General features: G+C 43.5%; 1 protein-coding gene across 1 annotated transcript in view; it reads right to left on the bottom strand.

The window, feature by feature from the left end:
- The window catches only part of LOC147021972 (Wilms tumor protein 1-interacting protein-like), an 82,445-nt gene that overhangs the window by 47,962 nt on the left and 17,675 nt on the right, over positions 1–16,808 (bottom strand). Inside the window, exon 2 of the mRNA XM_085892466.1 lies at positions 274–742. Coding sequence (XP_085748592.1) covers positions 274–742 — 469 coding nt within the window. The remainder of the gene's footprint in view (positions 1–273; positions 743–16,808) is intronic.

Genomic DNA, 16,808 nt, shown 5'->3' with positions numbered 1-16,808 from the left:
ATTTCCTACATCACACAAATCAATATCAAGATGAGATAGCTTGAACATGACAACAGGAAGTTGTTAAACCTGGGTTTAAATCACCGAGATGGTCTTTGCAAATACTTTGGATCAAGTATAATTTCACTATGTGCCTTTAGGGATGTGGCGTTGCATCCTATAATCCTGTTGAAACGTTTTTCTGATATATCATGATCAAAGTGACAATGCCGTTTAACTTCAATGTGCACCGACACAAACACAAGGTGATTAACATTCTGCTCAACACGTTACCTGAGGTACCACGCGGCCCAAAGGCCCCACATCCACTTCAACAGCGCTCGTAAAGCTCGCACGAGGACTGATCGTTTGGCCGTATTGACTGCCAGTGCTGGACCGAGGGCTGGCAGACGCCAGGCGGTCGTCGTACCCAACGCTTATGCCACTCGTTCTGTTGCTGACAGACCGTGAAGTATCGCCGACAATAACGGTTCCAGTCAAGCTCGTTCTTGGACTCGAAGCTGCTTCTCCATAGCCCAGGCTTGAACGTGCGCTTCCTGTGCCTGCTCCAAGGTTCCCGCCGGACATAGACCCCCTCTCGCAGTCAAGCAAGAGAGTTTGGTGATGACGGAGGTACCGGCGATTTTGCAGAGCAGTCGCTCCATCGCGATGAACACCGCTGAAGTGTGACAGAGATGCAAGGCCAGGATGAGCCTCGTCGCACATGACACCATTACTTGCTCTTTTGGCATCGAGGGAGTATCTAAAAAAGAAAAAAAGAAGAAGGAAAACAAAAAATAGAGGCAATCTGTGCTGAGATGATTTTGCAATACATAGTTATGGCAGTGATAATAAAAGGATAAAGAAAACAATACAACACAAACAAAAACACACACAACTACAAAATTGACCCCACACACAAGCAACCGTTGGTAATGGTGGTGGCCCAGTTTTGAGTATGTTAAGATGGGCATTTCAGATATTGTGGGGACGAATCCAGCAGAAGGAAGCAGCATTAAGGATTTGAATTCTGAGCTTCTTCAAATTAAACTCATCTCAGAAGAATGACGAGATCTATTGCTAATGGATTGTCAATACGACCCTGCTGCACCCGTCATGATTTTCAAGGAGGGGATAAATCTGCCTGCCTTTCCTCGTCTCAGTCTATAATTTGTGGTTGTCTCAATGCCCTCAAGACAACTTGAGATAGGTAGCCCTGCCCAAATCGAAAGGGAAAGTGTAATTACACTGTCCTCCAAACGTATGGATTTGATACGTTTACAGAGCAAGTCGACCTGGAGTCAAGTTTGGCGAATCAAGAGTCGTATCTTGGACATCAGCGGTTTGGTCGAATGGCACGAATAGTTATCAAATTCGGAAATTCCACATATATTTGGTCTCTTTCACTACCACCGTGACTCCGACCTACTTAATTCCACAAGCTCAGGGCTTCTTCCAGGAACTGAGAGGACGGTACTTGTTCTCTCAGCAGGAGGGAGAAGTACAAGGTCTGCAACTCTCTCATGGCGATCAAATTGATGGCCTCACGTTCCTCTACCACCTCGCATCCGACATCATCCTTAGCGGCCCTTCTATCATTTACAGTTCATAAGCATGCAAGGTTAAATTTCACATCGAACAACAAAAGGTTTCGTTTCATTATCTTACTTTCTTGCATGAAAAAATCCCCTCCACCCATATAGAATCACCGACAAGTACAAAATGGAATTTGTGCCAATTAATACATATCTATGGGATGTTATTGAAGTAAATCACAATACACGCACGCACGCACGCACGCACACACGCACTGTTCTATGTGACGTAGCACTTTCAAACTAAATTAATCTACATTAGAAACACCCGATCCCTCGGGGAGCGGCTTGGGAAAGGACAGTGGTGGTGGGGCAAATTCATTTTGTGCCCCTGGCTAATAATACCCCCTTCCACCAACAGGGGTCAGTAAACATCATGCACAGTTGAAAAATCACAAGTCGTCGACCCACCCTCCCGGGAGCCAGGGGATTTGGGGAGGGGGGGGGGAGTTGTGCCCGTGACCTCACACTGGGTACCCCCAGCACATATGTAAAATTTGGTCGACATCGGCCAAGCCGTTTTCAAGTCTGTAAGCAAACAGACACACTGTATTTTAATCACAATTAAGATGTCCACGTATGCTCACCGACAAAGGAAGTATTCCGACATAGCAATGATATTTTTGATAATAATTATTTTGGCACTCATCTGTATTTTGACGATTTTTCGTCATAAAAAAAAATTAAGTTTCTCCAAAGTTGCACGCTTGCGCATGTGATGTCCGACATTCTGTTTTCATCAGCGATCGTATGTTTATGGAACAGTTTCACCAAATTTTCAATAAAGTGGGGTGTGTGACTTTGAAATGGAATTTCACTTTGACTGCAATCTTCAAAGATTGAGAGATAGAATTTTATTCAGGATTTCGTGCCAACAATCGAGATCAAAATCTAGATTCACAGCGTCGTCCGAAGCAGCGGCGATTGATGTGAGCGAAGCATTGGCTGTGCTCGTGCTCTGGGTATGCACACAGCTCTTCCTCGCATACTTTAATTTGTTTTCTATTGCGTTTCGTACTTGTGCTGCGGAAATGAAGTCTGTGGAGAATTACACGTACAAAGTCAGACAGTTTAGTGATTAATATCCCCACACTTTTTGAAAACGAGAGGGGGAGCACTCGGGAGAGTGCAAAACCTCCGCCGCCAATACTGCTGGGTCACTCAAGTGAACCTTATATCTTATTGATTAAATATGATGTCAACAGTGCTGACAGTTATAGTTCTTTTCTCCAACATTTGGGGGGGGGGGGTGGGGGGGAGGTTGGAAATCACTTAAAACATGTAAAAATGCAAAAAAAAAAAAAATAGAAATTTTGTTGAAAAAAAAGTTGCAAAATTTTTTTTTTCTCTAACTACTTTTTAGGGGGGGTTGGAAATCACTTAAAACATGTAGTAATGCAAAAAAAAAAACATTTTCTTTTTTTTGGGGGGTAACAATTTTTTTTGGGGGGGTTGGAAATCACTTAAAATATGTAGAAATGCAAAAAAAAAAAAATTTTCTCTAACAATTTTTTTTTTTGGGGGGGGTTTGAAATCACTGAAAGCATGTAGAAATACAAAAAAAATTTTTTTTTCTCTACTTTTTGGGGGGGGGGGGGTTGGAAATCACTTAAAACATGTAGAAATGCAAAAAAATTCTCTATTTTTTGGGGGAGGGGGGGAATTTTTGGGGGGGGGTTTGGAAATCACTTAAAACATGTAGAAATGCAAAAAAAAAAAATTTTTTTCTCTAACAATTTTTTTTGGGGGGGGGGGAGGACCAAGTCCAAAATTTAATGGCATGATCCTTGGACCATACCTAACCCCCCCACCAAGTTTCGTCGAAATCCGTTATGTTTTTCCGTAATACTGTTCACAAACAAACAAACAAACAAACAGAAAGGGGTGAAAACAGTAACCTTCATCCATCTTCGAAGATGGGGGAGGTTAAAAAAACCCGCAAGGATATTGTAATCGGCTCCCTCTGTCTGTCCCTCCATCTGTCACACTATCTCCTCTTAAAGGGTTGTGCAGAAATCCATCAAAATTGGTAGTTATGATCAACACATGGCATGAAGGTGCAACAACAGTATCATTTTTCAGCCCACCCCCTGGGGCAGGGTCAAAAGGTCAAATACCAAAAATTTGGGGCACATTTTTTTAACTAGTAGGGCACTCGGTAGAGTGCATACCTCCGCCACCTGATCCGCAACACCTGATCCACAAGAACATATCGGGCCCAATAAATTTTTGAAATATCATGCTATACAGTAGTACGATATCGTTTTTGGCCCCATTTCTCAATGGTAAAGAATCACTTTAAAAATTAAATCATTCTAATATCCAGATCCGCATTCTGATCTTCACCAAAATGGAACCAATTCTTGCTCGTCAAACACCCAACCTGTCCACCAAGTTTCATCCGGATCCGTTCACAACTTTTTGAGATATCCTGTACACAAACAAACAAACAAACAAATGAAATTGCTCGTTGAGCAAGGAATTGCTGGAATAACAGTCATATCTCCATGATCTCTAAAAAGAAACCAGAACCTGGAAATCAATTTGGTTCTTATAAGTCGATAGTGCTCCTGTTTAATGAGTTATAGCACTTAGTTTGGTCATGATCATAACTTGGAAGTCAATCGGACTTGAAATGGCGTTTTTATCGCAATTTTAAAGTTTTGACCCGACCCCCCTGACATTCGACCCCCAACCGCGAAGAAGGGTGCTGGTTTACACCCCAATGAGATATATGGTTGGAAGACTGAAAGGTGAAAACATAACCTCCTTCACCTTCGCTGGCGAAGGCAAACTTTGCAATGCAACAAACATTGGTAATTGTGTAATGCAACACAAATGTGTTGCACTTGTAGGTTGCTTTGCTTTCATCCTTCTGTCCAGTTCAACCCAAACCAGCTCGATGAGGTTTAAGTCTGGAGACTGTGCTGGCCATTCGACGATTTGAAGCCTACCATCTTGTTCTTTTCTTCTTAGGTAGTTCTGACAAAGCCTGGAGGTATGTTTTGGATCGTTGTCTTGCTGTAAGATGAACCCCTGACCAACTAGCCAAAGACCAGAGGGTATTGCATGGTGCTGCAAAATGCTGTGGTAGCCCTTTTAGTTCAGGGTGCCAGTCACGCTGTGCAAGTCGCCGACTCTGGATCCAGCAAAAGAGCCCCAGATCATCACGCTTCCTCCTCCATGTTTGACAGTTGGTGTCACACACTGAGGAACCATCCTTTCGCCTACTCGACGGCGTACAAAAACTCTGTGTGATGAACTGAAGATTTAAAATTTTGATTTATCGGTCCATAAGACCTTCTTCCAGTTTTCAGTAGTCCATTGGCGGTGCTTCATAGCCCAGGAAAGCCTCTTTTTCTTATTTTGCCATCTTAGCAACGGCTTCCTTACTGCCACTCGACCTGTCAAACCTGCAGCTCAAAGTCGTCTCGTCACAGTTGAAACTGAGAAACTTGAAACTGAGAAACTTCAACGTCACAGTTGAAACTGAGAAACTTGAAACTTACTTCGACCAGTGTTAAGCTGTGCTTGAAGCTGTTGTCTTGTGAGCCGTCTATCATGCAAACTGTTGACTCTCAGAAACTTTTCTTCTGATTGTGTTGTGGCTTTGGGTCTGCCAGACCTCTTCCTGTCAGAGTTTCCTCCAGTTTCCAAGTGCCTTTTGATGGTGGAGGAAACTGTACTCACTGACACCTTGGTTTGCTTTGCAATTTCTCAAAAGGAAAGACAGACACTTTTAAGGGTTTTAATGGTTTGTCTGTCTTCCTTTGTTAATTGTCTTTTTCTCACAATTATGATACCAATATGCTACTTCCTGCAGTGCAATATTGTCCAAATAATGCTTCAGAGGGTGGAGCAACTCAGTCTGCTTTTTTGCAGACAGAGGGTTTGTAACTAATCAACAAAAGTTGGGACACCTGCAGGAATTGTTTGCATCAACTTTCAAGGCTTAATATACTTCCATTGCTGCAGAACAGCTGCATTTGCTAACCAATTACTTGTTCCCTGAAAAGGGCCTTTTTTAACACCTCTGAAATTTACATTATTTTTCAGTTTTTGGGAACCTAAACTTTTTTTTTACCTCTGGCAGTTTACTGCTTAAGGCCCTGAAACAACTTGACGTTTTAGCCCACGTATGGCAAGGTATCAAAATGTATGTAAAACTCTGGCGTACGCTGAACTATTGATGGTTTCAAAAAAAGTTTTTGGCATATTCATAACGAGTTGGACGTATGCATAACGTATTAGTAACGTACACAGAACGTTTCGATAACATATAGTTAACTTATACCAACGAATGCTGAGCGTGTTGTCGACGTTCACAACCTATGACCAACGATAGTCTAACTTATGCATAGCGCGCGCAGAGTATCGCCGACGATCACGTGGAGTAGCCTATTAAAAGGCTGCGGCTCGACGATTCAAATCATAACCGCACTAGACATCAGTGTCAAGCCGCTGTCACACCTTGACGTTTTAGCCAGTGTATGCCGACGTATGAAAAATTTGCCGAATACACTGGCACACGTCGAATACGCTATGGGTAAGTTTTGTATATGTTAAGAGCACGCTGGCATACGTCGTAGTACGCCGAGTATGTCGACAAATTTTCAGCATGTTGAAAATTTTTCGACGTATGCCAGCATATGACGCACGTTCCGCATACGCTGGCAATAAGTTGTAGGCACGCTAGGCGATCGTTGACACGTCGGCACACGTTACTTGTAAGTTACTCACAAGTCGAAACATGTCGAGGTAATGGTTAGCGTCAGTGTTCCAGACTCCCTGGTTTTTTTTGTTTTGTTTTTTCCTTCGGTATGACGGTGATGTTGACACTTCAATTTCTAGTGCGGTTATGATTTAAATCGTTGAGCGGCAGCCTTTTAATTATATTATATTATAACCGCACTAGAAATCGAAGTATCAACATCACCGTCGTACCGAAGGAAAAAACAAAACAAAAAAAAAACCAGGGAGTCTGGAACACTGACGCTAACCATGACCTCGACGTGTTTCAACTTATGAGTAACTTACAAGTAACGTGTACCGACGTGTGTCAACGATGGCCAGCGTTATGCAGAACGTGTGAGTCATACGCTGGCATACGTCAAAATTTCAAGCAAAGAAAATTTGTCTAACAGCTCGGCGTACTATGACGTATGCCAGCGTGCTCTTAACGTATACAAAACTTACCTAGACGTATTTGACGTGTGCCAGCGTTTTAGACAAATTTTTCATACGTCGGCATACGCTGGCTAAATCGTCAAGGTGTGACAGGGCCTTTAGCTTTGTACCATTTCAGGTTATTCACTGGACTTGAACTGCTTAAATTTCAGTAAAAACTGGAAAAATGGGGGTGTTCTAAAACTTTTGACCGGAAGTGTATATACATACACACATATATATATATATATATGTATATACATAGACACATATATATATATATATATGTATATACATAGACACATACATATATACATATATATACCACAAGGGGAAAACCGGTGATGTCACTTTTTATAAATTCCAGGGTTATTGCACCTGCCAATAGTTGGCAACATAAGGTTTCCTCTCACAATATTACTTTAACACATAACCAGGGGTGTCACATAATTTATATGGTATAAAGTTTAGCCGTGCAATGAAAAAACAAGTGTTGTCAAAGCTGAACAAGTAGAAACCCAGAGTTGTCAGTACTTTACTCCTGGTTATCTCCCTTTCATTCATGTTAACTGTTCCACCATAATATTCAGAGTTGAGAAACTAAAAAATGAAAGGTTGTAAAACTTTCACAGCATAAACTCTGAGCACTACAATGGCCTATTTGGTTATATCATGGGCTCCGTAGTTGGTGCATATCGTGGTTCAAGCCTGGTCAAACCTTTATTGTGACTTTTATGGGACCCACGCCGTGGTTTAATAGTTAGCGCGTCTGAGTACCCATCCTCATTCGATGTACCCACCGCCCAATCAACCTGCTTAGGTATATGAGGGAGTCACATGAGGTGACTTCGGCTATCGCAGGGGTGGTTTATCCTTGGTTTCCTCCCGGTTTTCCATCATATTAAGTAGTACGGAGTAAGAAATGGAGAATCCGTCGTCATATAAGCGAAATACCCTTGAGTATGGCATTGAACACCAATCAAACAAAAAAACAATGACCGTTTAATGTTGAAAAAAATAATCTGTGATCACCAAAGTCATGTAATGTATGCTAATAACCAACAAGCATGAATTTGCTACACATCCTGGGTTAAAATTGCATGGCAATTATTAAACAAGGGAATAACCAGTGATGTCAGCTTGCAACATTGATTCGTTCTTTGCTCTTAAATTAAATAACACAGAAGCTTGGCAAATGCTTCATGCTTAATTTGATCGGCCAATGATCACTCTTCCTTTTACTGGAAAAGAAATCTATATGACAGTTACAGTATTAAACAGTCCACCAAAGTCTTGAAACTTTGTTTTTCAGTTTCTTCAAAATTGACAAATCCTGACATCTCTGGTTTTCCCCTTGTGGCCTTCACACACATATATATATATATATATATATATATATATATATATATATATATATATATATATATATATATATACATACATACTGAAAAGCAAAAGAAACTTACCACCTTTTAAACCTTCAAATATCAACAATAACACTGCGTGTAGTGAATGTGTGAACTTATTTGTGGACATTAGTGTCCTCACTGTCAGACAAAACGGTCACGGATGGTCACTTGAACCTTCAATGGTCACTTCATAGCACAGCTGTTGAACAGCCCTTTTGACCGTCAGTGATTAGCCAAGGGGTACGGGATGATTTTAATGAGCTGCATGTGATCTCTTGATATTGGCTTTAAAAAGGCCAGTGCAAAATGGGCATTTCAATCAACATGCCACGATTGTCAAGGGATCAACAGCAGTGTGCCTTGGGCATACTGCAAAGCGGATTGAGCTACCGTGAGGTGGCACGTCGCCTTGGCTGTTCACACCAGACAATATCGGCCCTGGTGGACAGAGACACCCTCCACAACTCTGCAGATGACCTCGATCAGGGAGGCCAAGAGTCACCACTGCAAGGCAGAACAGGCAGATGGTCCTAAGTCAGATGGCTTCAGACATTGAGGACTGAGTGAGACAGAATCCAGCAGCAATCCATCCAAAGACTGGTCGGCAGTAGGCGCCGACGATGCACTGCCTGTATCCAAAACAATGGTGGCCACACACGCTATTGAAAGGGGACTGACATTGCACCCTGTGCTGTTCTGTACTGTAGAACAAACTTATGAGATGGTGCATCTTGGTCAAAAACTTGACATGCCATCAATAAAATTCCAATGTTTCAATTAGCAATTGTTGGTTTGTTTTATTTTGAACTGTTACAATTTTATTACATTTCAAACAAGTGGTCAGTTTCCTTTGCGTTTCAGTATATATATATATATATATATATATATATATATATATATATATATATATATATATATATATATATATATATATATATATATATATATATATATATATTGTTACGGTTGTGGAAATTCGCAAACCACCATTCAGGTCCCATAGGTGAGATATCTCTGTAAGTACATGTGTAGTTAGCCCCAAACCCATTGTTTAGCGGGAATAAATGTGATTCATTCGGGCTGCAACGCTTTGAGATAGCCGTTTTTCTGTTCTATCTTTATTTTGAACCAACCACCATCACACAACAACCACCAACCACAACGCCGCTTCACAACAACAACAACGCCAACAGCCACGACCTTTACCTTCACAACTCGCTCCCACATCATCGCATCATGCCATTCCCAAACGCACCATGACCATCAAACCACCACCATAAACCCTCCACCACCCTCACCTCCCTCCTTCTACCTCCATTCCCGCACCACCTGTGAGCACTGAGCGTCGGGCTGTCCTGGGCTCGTACAAGATACACGCCGAGCCGCGAGTGCAAAATGCGGCCTTTCCGAGAATTCGGATCAGGAATGCGACAAGCCCACTTCTGATCCGTCCAATCAACAAGCACGGGGCGGCTTGGCCCCGCCTCCAGGCGCATCTGTGTGGAATCGAGATATGCAAATTCTAGGATCAGGGGAGATTCACGCCCCTTTTCCTCCGTCCAATAGGCGAACGTGGCTCCGCCCCCGAGGTCATCCTGATCCGAAAATTTGCATATGGGTTCTCCTGCCGTCCTATAAAACGCCGAGCAGAAAAGCAGAGTTTCGTGGCAGAAAAGCGAAGAGAGTTTTGGGGCAGAGAGAAAGAAGAGTTGTTGCGAGGCAGTCAAGTCGGGTTGGAGCACGGAGTGGAGTCGGGAGGCGAGGGCGTCCAGGTGGTTTTCTGCAGTTGGCTGAGGAGAATTGTGGGAAGAGTCCGAGGAGCTCGGGTCCGAGGCAAGGAAGACGGCGGTCGGCGACGAGGTCACGGTGGAATCGCTCGTCACGGGACCCAAGCAAGCCAGCGATACTCCTTCCCCAGAGCATCAACAATTCCCCCTTTCCCCCATGCTGAGATAGTGCGAAAAGGGGGCCCCGTTCCCACCCCACTCCAAGTGGTGCCAACAAAACCCGCGAAGGAGCACGAAGTCGGGGCACCGCCGCGCTGCCACATTTGCGGCTCATCACGATGACGTGGGTAGGACCCCCCCCCCCGGTCTCGCGGGCCTGGCCGCTCCTCCAGGTCCCGCGCACACATTGGCCTACGGGCCCGTCTGCCCCCTTGCCTATGAGGGTGGCTTTCTCTTCCTTTGCTTTTGAGTAAAGTGTGTCGGCGCAGTCTGTGAAGTAAAACTGTTTAAGTGTTGCCTTGTGTCGGTCTTAGTCGGTAGTATCTCTGCGTCATTGTTTCTTTTGTTGCATTTGATATATGTGCATTCTGTTTGGCTGTATATGTGTGCTCTCCGTGTGCCGTGGAATAAATGTGCATTATGTTGAACTGTTTTCCCGTTTCGCTTCGTCTTTTCTTTAATTGAATCTCCATCTTGCTTCACGTAACGGGTCCGTCGTGGACTTAATACGCCCGATAATTAATCGGAACCGTCGAGGCCGACGATAACACCGCTCGGTTATCCCAATAGCACGGAATGGATCGCTTAAGCGACCCATGTCCGGAGTAGACCTGCGACGAGGTGCGATCGCCAGGTCTACCATCCGCGTGGGTACTGAGGTAGATCGAGTTTGGCGAACAACCCTATCCCACGCGGGTGGCCGATTGGCATGATCGTGGTGAGGCCGAAAGGCCCACCCGTGACTAGCTCCCGGCATTAGTCCGAGAGGGTCACGACAGAATTGTCCGTCCGGTGGGCGACGTGCCGCGATTCGAGTCACGTGGCCGTTCGCACGCCGGCGGGCGCGAATTCACAACAATACATATATATATATATATATATATATATATATATATATATATATATATATATATATATATATATATATATATATATATATATATCTTCTTCTCCTTCTTCTTCTTTCGGATGCTCCCGTGAGGGGTCGCCACAGTGGATCATCCGTATGATCCGCATCGTGATTTGGCACATGTTTTACACCGGATGCCCTTCCTGACGCAACCCTGGTCGCCTCTTACGACACAGGGATATGGTACGCATATTTTAACCAGGGCATACACCGGGCCCAGTACACTGGTACTCAATTCGCCGACCTCAGAAGGATGACAGGCTGAGTCAACCTCCTGGTGTGTATTAATTCAAGCGGCCAACGGGGCTTGAACTCAGGACCTTTTGGATTCAAAGCCGCAACCCCAACCACTATGCCAACACCAGGTATATATATATATATATATATATATATATATATATATATATATATATATATATATATATATATATATATATATATATACACATATACATATTGGATCGCCGAAATAGGTGACCCTTATTGTCAGTAATTCTGTCTGTTTGTTTGGATGTTTGTTCGTTTGTCATCAGCATAATTGGTAGTAAACGTGGGCGGATTTTGACCAAACTCGGGTGGTAGGTACATCTTATGACCGAGTGCTTTGGAAATTGTGATGGTTGCTAGGGACGCTTTGGTTCCCTAGCAACAACCGAAAAACCTTCAAAATCGGTACCGTTCACGCGAAATCAATTCCGAAAGCCATTATCCCACGTAGGGTTATGGAATTTGGCACGAATGATCTACAGGTGATGCTCTCTCAAATATATTCCAGTTTTTGTGATATATGGAATACTTTACCCGCAGCACCCCCTACAATTTGGGTATGCGCGAAAATTGGCGAAAATTGAAGGCCCCCCTCGCGACCAGGTGAGTGCATCGATACGAATGAAACTTTGCAGGATCATGGTACTCAATGGGTAGTACAACTTTGCCTCAGGACATATTGACCGATTTCACAAAATCATAAGGGAAAAATTCAAAATTTGAATATTCTTGGGGCATGGTGATTATTTTGTTCTACCTGACTAGAAAATACTCCTGGCCAAATTTGCCACAGTTCGAAAAATATTTAGGGGTCCATCAAGAGGAAGGAAGTTGTTACATCCAGTGGGAGAGAAAAAGACGTCAGTGGGAGAGAGGGAGACGTCAGTTGAGCTTTCGGTTTGCTGTCGGTCGGTGTTAAAAGTACTCTTTTATCTTTCTTTTTTATCTCTAATTTTTTTCTTCTTCTTTTTGATTCCCAGAGTGAGTGAGTATGCGTGTTCTACACGGAAAAGCACGGAACTGTTCCTCTTGGATCAACCATTGGAGAAATTCACCGACCGCCAGTTGCCCACTGAGAACATTTTATGTCTTTCCTTTCATTTTTTCCTATTAGTATTGTGACATTATAATGAATCCGTTGAGAGACTTTGATGGACCCCTAAACTACCTCCAAATCTGCTAATTTTTTGTTTCTTTGCATTTTTCAACGTCAGGAACGATTTGGCAAACATGCCCGCAAGAAATTCGAACTTTCATTTTTTTGGACCACCCTAATGTACGTACATACATATACATATACACATACATATATACATATATATATATACATATATACATATATGCACATATATACACACACACACACACACACACACACACACACACACACACACACACACACACACACAAACACACACAAACACACACACACACACACACACACACACACACACACACACACACACACACACACACACACACACACACACACACACACACACACACGGATGGATGTTAGGGTCATCTGATCAAGAGCGGGTTGGACTTTACTAAAGTATCATGACCATTGTTGATTCATCAGATTAAGTCGTAAATAAGCAAAGCCATAAATACATGAACACAGAGGAAAGGAGAAAAATACTCCACCAGGGTGGAAGGACACAGAGAAACACTTGGAGGAAGAATTGACAGGGAAAGAAACACCCCCCCCCCCATAAAAAGTCTGAGCCCAGAAATGGACGTTTTATACCTCAAACAAAAATTAACCCGGGAGTGCAACAACATGGGCCAAATGGCCCACTCATCTCCTTATATAGGGTCATACAGGATCGTGCAAGCACTCGTTCAGCTTACTGCAGTCCTGCATGACTGAGGACCCTTTGTTTATTAATTTACATTCTACATGTGGGAAATAAATTTGTAAAAGCAGCAGGTTCAGTTCCCAACAGAGCATGGACCATGAAGAACCAAACTACAGAGTTCGTAGAACACCTGACCCCACGCAGTCTTGAGAAAAAGGACATGGGAAGAGTCGTTTCAACTGGTGTTTTGTGTTTTGCACTTAACATGCAGCGTTGTAATATGTTTACTGAATCTCAGAGAGAGATATATATATATATATATATATATATATATATATATATATATATATATATATATATATATATATATATATATATATATATATATATATATATATATACACATATATTGTTACGAATTCGCGCCCGCCGGCGTGCGAACGGCCGCTTTCCACTATATAATAGTCGCAGCTCACCCACCGGACGGACAATTCAGTCGTGACCTTCCGGAGCAATGCCGGAACCCTGTCACGGGTGGGTCTTCAACCCCACCATGACCTAGCCAATTTTATACCCACGTAGAATAGGGTCAATCGCCAAATCTCGATATACCTAAGTACCCACGCGGGTGGCTTACCGGGAGACCGTACCTCGGCGCAGGTCGGCTTGGACACGAACCGCCCAAGCGGTTCGTTCCGTTCTGCAGTGATAACCGAGCGGGTATTATCGCCCGACCTCACCGGATCCGATTCTATTTAACAACCCCAACTATTATTCCGCGATGCAAGATGGCATTTCAATGTGGTGAAAGGAGGACGCGACAAACGGAGTACATTCACACAAACACATTTATTTCAATACACATATACAGTCAATCATGCAGGTATGGAAGCAAATAAAGCGAAAGCACTACAACCGACGATAAGCAATTTATGTACAGCCACTTAAACAGGTTTTACTTATGGACATGGCGCCACCAACATTCAGGCCCCCCTAACAAACGGACGCCAACGTTGTCAGACGGAATGAAAACCCGTCATTCTTGTTACAAAAACAGCTAAAATTGATGAAAAAGCGGCCGAAATTGAAACCAACACAGTAATTGCGGTCGCAATTGCAAATATAATGGTAACCAACACGTTTATTCTACACGCAAGAACGGTCGTGACGGACACAAGAACGGTCAATCCCGAAATAGAACGGTGGGGAACGGAAGCAACATCGGTTATTTCCGTCGCAAAACGGCGGAGACCGAAGCGAAAGCAATTCATTCCGGTTACCATAACGTGGAAAACATGGCGGCTTGAAAAGTTCTTGAAGTTATGGTAAGTTAACCTTAACGTAGTCTGCCTTGACTATATCATGTCTGTTAATGAAAACCCGTTTGTAGTATGGGATATTATACAAGCGATAAATATTATATTATATTATACAAGCGATAAATGCGCCCTCTTGACTTAATGTGTGGCTGACATTTCGTGAAATTCGTGCCCCCCGTGCTGCAGCGATCAGTGACGATTGATCGTTTATATTTGCAAGAGGTAAAATTTGATAGTAATAATAAATTGCAAATTCCAATAAAATAACAAGTTTAATATGAAGTAAAAACTGTAAAAAGATCCCATACACGATCCCCTATGTTGAACTGGGCCTACACAACTAGCGATCCTTCACTCGGGGGCTCGAAATACAGGCAAACCAAACATTATCATTACAACAAAATTCGGTTTAATAAATTGTTAAAACTACATCAGGTACAACCCACTATATATTATCTATATTACATTTATGTTCGAGGCACAAGCACTAAAAATTTACATACCGTAACAGGTCGTTTGACTGCATCCGCCATCTTGTTCGCACTACAGTAACAGGAATGAACATCTTTTGTTTCGCTCTCGGACGGAAATAACCAATCTTGCTTCCATTCCCCACCGTTCTATTTCGGGATTTTCCGTTCTTGTGTCCGTCACGACCGTTCTTGTGTGTAGAATAAACATGTTGGTTTCCATTATATCTGCTATTGCGAATGTAATTACTGTGTTGGTTTCAATTTCGGCCGCTTTTTCATCGATTTTAGCTGTTTTTGTAACAAGAATGACGGGTTTTCATTCCGTCTGACAACGTTGGCGTCCGTTTGTTAGGGGGGCCTGAACATTCATTCGAAAGCAAAATAAAAGGAAAAGACCACCCCCATAGACAGGGGGGTCAGACTGGGCCCATGGGCCTTTATGGCGTGGGACTTGGCAGACCGAACAAATCCCACGAGACCGTTGCCGGTTACCTGCACCCTCATGGTGCGATGGTGGGCGAGCTCTCTCTGGCGCTCTCCACACGGATGCGCATGCTTGCGCGACAGAGCTGGCAAAGTGGCACCTCCCGTCCACGTCCCTGGTCCGTGTGCCACAAAGAAGTCGAACAGCCACGAAGAAGTCGAGCAGCCACCACAAAAAAACCCAAGCGCTTGGAAAACACCCACGAGCTCACGAGCTGCCACCACAAAGGAAAAAAAACCACGAGCTCATGAGCTCTCGAGCCGACGAGAAAAACACACGAGCTCTCGAGCTGCCACCACGAAGAAAACCACACACGAAGGAAAAACCACGAGCTCACGAGCTCCAAGCCGACGAGAAAAACACCCGAGCTCCCAAGCTGCTACGAAGGAAACACAAGCTGCCAGACCTGGAGTCCTGCACGCCCTTATACTGCTCACGCCACACCCCTCCGCTCTCGCCCTGCCCTCCTTCCAGAACCTGCGGGAACCTTCCAGGAAAGGGGCGTGCCCTCTCGCCCCCCCCTCCCCGCACCTCACGGGGGCCAAGAGAATCAGAATTGGCACAGGTCCAGGGAGAATCAGGCGGGAAAATCCGCACGCCATTGGAACTCCACTGGTTTCCTTCGCTTCGTCGAGACGGTTTACATTAACGAAGAGGGCCGTGGTTTGGCGTGTAGAGACCGCCGCGAAGCGGTGGTCGAGAACAACGTTGGTGGTGGTGACGGTGGCGTGGTTGGCGTTGTGGTTTGAGGCTGAAGTGTGGTTGTTGTTATGGTGGTTGTTGTGGTTTGAGGTTGAAGTGTAGTTGGTCCAAAATAACGATAGTAAAGAAAAACGGCTATCTCAAAGGATCACAGCCCTGTGACACGAATAATTCCCATTAAACAACGGTGGGGAAATCTCACTGAACACACACTTATCGATTGAACTGAATTACGGACCTTTATGGTGTTTTGCGAATTTCCACAGCCGTAACAATATACATATAAAATATACGTTGTGATATACAAAGCGCGAGGCATTGCCATGTTTGGCTGAATACTGAATCTCAGTGACTCTGCCCTCAGGGTACGAGTCAGTGTGAATGCTGAATCTTTGTAGGCCACAACTTTGAGTGGCCTTCGGCCTTGTGACATGCGAACTCCCCATCAAAAACATCTCACACTTACTCTGCCCTCAAGCCATGAGACATCATAAATATTTTTTCCAACTACCACTAAAGGGAAGGTTTACAAAAGTGCCAACAAGGCGAATTGTCTTCCTCAGTGTTCAAGTATAAAATTGACTGAAATAAAATAAAGGTTTTCAAGGTTGTATAAAAGTTTACTTTTCGAAAGTTTATCACTATTGATGAACCGTCTTCCGCACCACCTTGTTTAACTGTTACATTAGTTATTCGAGCCTGTTGTTTGTGTCCTTTGTGACATCTCTATAAACAGTAAGTTTCCTCTTTGGAATG

Source organism: Eptatretus burgeri, chromosome 8 (genome assembly GCF_056783735.1).
Source record: "Eptatretus burgeri isolate ZD-2024b chromosome 8, Ebu_testis_v1, whole genome shotgun sequence".
Classification (NCBI taxonomy): domain Eukaryota; kingdom Metazoa; phylum Chordata; class Myxini; order Myxiniformes; family Myxinidae; genus Eptatretus; species Eptatretus burgeri.
Note: the sequence above shows the minus strand (reverse complement) of the source record. Positions and strands in the feature narration are given on the sequence as shown.